Here is a 6,000-nt window from a genome sequence, read left to right as displayed (position 1 = left end):
ACAATGCAAACAATTCCTCTGAAAACCTGCCCGAAGGATGCTAACGGCCGAATGAGCTGCACCGAGGACAGCCTCTTGCAGCTCCTCGTAGAAGCTGCCCACCCCTCTGGAGTGAGTGTATTACACTCAGGCAGGGTTCTTCCCACTTAAAACTACAGCCCTGATACTAGCAAGGACCTGTTCTGTGCTGGGCCGAGAATGTTGGGATGGTTGTGTGCATTCTGGGCTGGACCACCTCCTGGCCGTGTTTGGCCCACGGCAGTGACTGAGGTTTTCAGGGTCAGTTTTCTCACCTGTAAAATGGGCGTGCTTGTCAGACTCTCCCCACCCAGTGTCTGGGGGTCCAGGAGATGGTGACGATGAAGTCCCTGCATCCAGTAGCGCTCAATAAAAGCAGCCCCTCTCACCCACTCATGTGTGCCTGGCTGCCCTGCAGGGCTGAGGTGGGGTCGGTATCCCCTTTTCTAGGTGTGATAACTGAGGCTGGAGAAGTCAAGGAGCCCCTCTGGTAGTTTCCAAAGCTGGAAAGTCAGTCTTTAATAAAAACGGGTCCTGCCCCCGCCCCTCCCGTGCTCAGAGGCACTTGGAGCTATTCCGAGATAAGAAGCCATCCCCAGTTCCCTGGCACGGCCTGTGCTCCTTGGGTGCCTGGGCCATGTCTGCCTGCTCCGCTCTGAGGTTTCAGAGCAGCGGCTGATGACAGAGAGGAACCCGCAAGCCAGACATGCTTAGTGGGGACCCAGGAGCTACCGCGTGGGGGTTCATCCACCTCCGACCTGGCCTCCACGGGAAGGCAGGTGCGCTGGTCCACAGGGCAGGGAGCCGCCAAGCAGCACTAGGCATCCTGCCAAGAGCCTCTAACCAGAATGAAGGAACATGTATGCAGCCGGCAGCTCAGGGTCTTAAACTGACCAGACCTGTGTGATGCGTTTATTTTCTTTGGAAACGTTTCCTTGGTGGAAACCTGGATTTCCCCATAAAATAGATTTTCTTCTCCTTAGAAATCTCAAAGTACAGCATTCAGGTAAGCTTAAAATAGGATTTAATTCCATGATAAAGTCAAACCAGTTAACAAAGAATCAGATTGGCATTATTAAGCACTTAGTGAAGCAGAGCTTTATAAGAAATCTCAGGAGGCGGAAGACCATCGGCCCGGAAATGCCCTGATTATGAGCACGTGGCCTCCTCTCGGGCATGTGAACACAGCATGTGCGATGTCCTCATTACCAAAAAAACAGACCATCAGGAAGAGAGGTGATCACATGGATTTTCTCTGCACACAGCAAATCTGGCAGAGGCGTCCTCCCGGCACTGTGTTGGGGAGCTGTCCCCGGGCGGTGGGGGGAGAGGTCAGTGCAGGACGAGTACGGGTGTGTTCAGAAAGCAGCGGTGTTTCCAGCATCATATGGAACTAGGATTTGAGGTCACCGTCTTTGCTAGCAGGATCAGCTCACTTAGATTCAGCTGAGTGTGTGATGCGACTATAGCTTTGGTTTCAAACTTCCCATGCTGGGCTTCCTGATGGAAAACTCCGCCCACCACGATGGCCTCTCCAGCACTTTGCTTTCCAGAAGGACAGCAGTCCAGAGGTTTTTATAGAGCTACAAGAAATAAGCACATACATGGGTAATAAACAAGGTTCCTCACAGAGCCGAGGAGGGAGTTGCTGAGCCCCTCATACACACTTTTGCTGAAAACACAGAAAATCCTCTTGTCACTTCTTAGAAAATTTTAAGATGATTTCATTTACATCAATCTTTTTTCCTCATGGAAAACAACTGGATACATGTAATACTTTAAGACAATTTATGACAACAGCTTTGGATGCGTCCTTTCCTCTGGGGACTCTTGTAGGGGGAGGCCCACACGGGCTCTGCAGGTGAGCACTGGCTGTCTGCTCTGAAGCGTGCCCTCTCCCTCAGCAGCTAGGCTGGCAGACCACCTCCTCCAGCAGCTCACACCAAACCCTTTCCACCGGGCTGCCCCATGGGAAAAGCAGAGCAGCGTCTATATGGGCAGAAGGCCATGTGCATTGCTGGGGTTCTCCATCTGCCCCAAACGTGGCACACAGGCTGGCAGGTCTCCAGTCCACGGAGAGAGAGAAGGGGCCTCCTGTGTCCCTGGCTGGCCTTGACAAATTCAGCTTTTTTTTTTTTTTTTTTCTTTTTTAAGTGGGCTCCACACCCGCCATGGGGCTTGAACTCACAACCTGAGATCAAAACTCACACGCTTGACCACTGAGCCAGCTGGGCTCTCCTTACTTCGAAGAAGCCAGTGTCCCTGCGCCTGCTGAATGCACTCCTGGGCCCCGCCAGGCACACTCAGGCCCACTTCACACAGGTTACATATTGCAATTTGGAGCCTGATGCTTCGGGGAATGGCCGTCTTAGCCTCTGGCAGCTGCATGTTCCCTTAAATTGCACTTCTCACCCAGCAGTGTCTGGTCAAACTGTGTGCCGTATATACCTTCCTGCCAGGCGGGGCCTCAGGAGTCCACAGTGGACTCCAGAGCCGGAAGGAGCCCGCAGCACAGGGACGGCCCCTGCGCACCAGCCACTGTCCTACCTGGAGTGGGGTTGTCTCTATAGGGCACACAAGGGGCCCAGTGAGTCAGCTGCCCTGGCTCCTTGTGTACCCGCTAACTCTCCCGGGGGCTCGGGGCCTCACATGACACTGTGTCCAGGTCCTCCTCATTGCCTGCCAACCTGCAGCCTGGTCATGCCCCCATGGGCAGCTCAGCCCCCCTTCTGCAGCCTTACTGGCATGTCCTCTTGCGGGTGCTCACTGGGGCCCTGACCACACTGGGGACTGAGGTCCAGTCTCCTGTCTTCTCTCCAGGTGGTAGGTCTCTACCCACATCCCGGCTCTGCTGCTTCCTGGCTGGGCAGCTGTGGGCAGGCAACCTGGCTTCCCTGGGTGTTGGGTTTCTCCGTGGCAAAGCATGTGTGTAACAGACACCGTGTGGGATGGGCCAGAGGACAGCAGGCCTCCAAGGATGATACTGTCCTCATGCCAGCCTGGAGACTTCTTCTGTCCTATCCACCCTAGGGCCCAGTATACCATCCCAAGCCCAAGTGTGGCCTGAGACTGGCCATGGTCGGGGTGCCTACCCCCTGCCCAGGAGAAGTCTGTTCCCCTGAGCATGCATGGAAGGCTCCTGTCCCCACACATTCAGTCTCCAATGAAACACAGCTTGAATGGAAAGTGGGTTTTTCCCGCACAAAGAACATGGCCTTGAACAGCCTGTAGGGGGTGCACTGCTGGGAGGAGCTGAGGACACAGCATGTAGGGACAAGGGCAGGCTCAGGAACGAGCACTGTAGGGTGAGATGGCAGGACAAAGTGGGGGCACCTGCCTCAGAGAAGAGCTGAGAGGCAGCCTTCTGCTTAGATGCAATGGATGGAAGTGCTCCAGGCAGAGCAAACAGCATGTGCAAAGGCCCTGTGGTGGGAAAGCCTGCTGTCATCAAAGAATAGAGGGGGACAGTGAGGCTGGAGTCCAGCAGGCAGGAGGAGCACAGCATAAAATGACCTTGGAGGTCAGGCCGCGTAGGCTAGGGGTGTGGGGATGAGGGACGTTGGTGGGAGGCTCAGCAGGGGGCAGTCTGACAAGATCACTTGAAGCAGTCATTCTGGATGGAGCATGGTGGGGCAAGGGAGATTGGGGAGCCAAGAGGGGGCTGCTGGAAGCAAAAGTACCAGGGATGAGTGGTCAGTGGATGGAAAGGGTCAGGAGCTAGCACTGCGAGAGGTCAGGAAGACCCAGTGCTGAGAAGGGTCCCTGGGGTTTGTGAGAGCAGGGGGACGGCTGGAAGGCCCAGCACTCAGCATGGGCCTGTGCTGACCCCAGCACCCTGGGCCTGTGAGGGTGGGGCTGCCAGCCAACATCTGGAAGAAAGGTAGGCTGGGGTGCAGCTAACCCTCCCCAAACCAGCCCCCACTCCTGGCCGCTCCCTCTGCTGCTGCCTGAGAGCATCAACATCCCTGGCCCATGCCATCATCTCCACCCAGCAGTAACTGCCAGCAGCCCCTGGCCCTGGGGGGACTCACCTCGCCGTCGGCTCTGCCAATCGGTGAGTCTAGGACAAAGTCGGGAGGGGCGATCACGTCCACCAGGGCAACAGCATCGTCTTTCAGCTGTGGGAAAACAAAGTTCATTCTCTTGGCAACCCCCAGGAGTCTCCATGGCGACTGCCGAAAAACAGAGCATTGGCCGTTTGTTGCTACGACCCGCTAGCAATGACCCGCTAGCAACGGTAACCCCAGCAGACGCATGTGAGGCTTGGTTACTAATGCATTATCTTCCCGCTAGCCTGCATCACAGACTCCCTCGGTGCGTGTCTGAATATTTTCTCCATGTTGCTAATCACTCACAACTTCCAGTGCGTTAACTGTTTCTCAAGGAGGGAGCTGCTTGTAAAAGCAGCTCAGCAGCTCACTAACGGGGCAAGCGTCCTCAGATTCATATGTGAATCCGCCTACTCCGGGCAGCTGCCATTCCAGCGGAGGAGAGCACGTCCAGAAAAAATGTGCCGGGGTGGTGTTTACAGGCACCTGGGAAAGCCATGCTACGAGGACTGTTGGGTGCATGGTGGTTTGAGGATGTCCCCATTCCCTCGTGCAAGCAGTTCTTCAATAGGACACGTGAAATTTATGTAAGACTCCCAAGAACGTTCTTGAAATGCAAAAGGATTTTTTCTTAAAATAATTGTGATGCGGCCCCCAGGTGCACCAACTGGAGTCCTGGGGTGGGACAGTTTTGGCAACGCAGAGGGAAAGCAACTGGCCAGCCAGGACTAAGCCAGTCCACCCAAGAGAGGGGGGAGCACAGCTTGTGGTTTGGGTGCTGCTCGTGAGTGTACCTGGCCCCTTGCTCCGCAGCCACGCGCCCTCTGCCCCTTGGCTCCTGATGAATGAGTGCACCCACCTCAGATGAAACTGCCCACAGAGCAAGGCCCTTGTCCAGACAGGGGCCGGCACACCTGCCATGTGACAGCAGGAAATGGTCTGGCTCAGTGGCCACCTCTGCCGTGGTTGCACCAATGCACCCACAGATAATGCACGAGTAAACTGCGGGATGAGCATCCTGCCCCCTCCACCTGTCTGGGCCAGAGCCCCTGGAATGGCAGCAAGGACCTGGGCCTCCCTGGTGGCGGATGGACAGGATGTTTCAGCTGCATGACTGTGTGTGCAAGCACCAGCCTGCCCAGGCCCCCAGCCACGAGGCACAGGTCCCCAGGGATGCAGCTGTTTGAGAGCAAGGGGAACACACCTAGGAAACCCTCCAGTCATGGGTTTGGACAGGAAGTACGCATGGCTGCACATGGGTGTGGCACTGTCACGGACGCACGCCGACCCAGAATGTCGGGAAACCAAGGGATGGCCACTGGCGAGCTGAGAATGGGGAGAGGTTTAGAACCAATCAGGGGGCTGCCTGGAACCACATCAACTCTGAGCTCTGAGAGGGAGAAAGGAAGTGGCAGGTTGCTGGTCATTTGAGACATCTGATAAAATGATTTCCCACCATCGAGAGGAGAGATGACTCTGCTAAGGATGGTCACCCAGTCTGGCAGCACCAGCATGGGTGGCCTTTTAAGTATAAGTGGGTGAAAAAGACAAATACCCTCAGTCACATGGGCACATGTCCATGGCCAACAGCTGTGGGGGCTGCAGTGACCAATGGGATGGCACAGCTCTGGCCATGTCTGCCCCTGTAGAAAGGCTCCCTGGACAGAGCACCACGAGGGCGCAGAGTCGGGGTTTGGCCCACATGACCTTTCTGGGAACAAAGATGAAAGAATCCCGCACACAAGAAAAACACCATGAGATGAGTTTAAGCTGGAGGCTGAATCCCTTGGGAAGCTTGAGAGAATTACCAGGGCGGCTGTGAAAAGTGTATTACAGAGTGTGGACTCTAAGATGATCCCTAAAAGTGACTCTTTGCCTAAGACCCCTGACATCGGCGTATTTTTCTGTCATCTTCCTGTTCTTGCTCAGCATT

General features: G+C 55.4%; 1 protein-coding gene across 4 annotated transcripts in view; it reads right to left on the bottom strand.

Annotated features, from left to right (window-relative positions):
- Positions 1-1,025: 1,025 nt before the first annotated feature.
- Positions 1,026-6,000, bottom strand: part of ACOX3 (acyl-CoA oxidase 3, pristanoyl) — a 38,433-nt gene continuing 33,458 nt past the window's right edge. For 2 of the 4 annotated variants that reach the window (XM_032333710.1, XM_032333707.1), the window contains exons 17-18: positions 4,050-4,136; positions 1,482-1,601 (exon numbers count right to left, since the gene is read on the bottom strand). In XM_032333710.1, coding sequence (XP_032189601.1) covers positions 1,482-1,601; positions 4,050-4,136 — 207 coding nt within the window. Of the gene's footprint in view, positions 1,602-4,049; positions 4,137-6,000 lie in introns of those variants that run through there. The other 2 variants (XM_032333709.1, XM_032333712.1) reach the window with 2 other exon arrangements.

Source organism: Mustela erminea, chromosome 2, assembly GCF_009829155.1.
Source record: "Mustela erminea isolate mMusErm1 chromosome 2, mMusErm1.Pri, whole genome shotgun sequence".
In the NCBI taxonomy this organism is placed as follows: domain Eukaryota; kingdom Metazoa; phylum Chordata; class Mammalia; order Carnivora; family Mustelidae; genus Mustela; species Mustela erminea.
The sequence above is the reverse complement of the archived record's forward strand: the minus strand, read 5'-3'. Positions and strand labels throughout refer to the sequence as shown.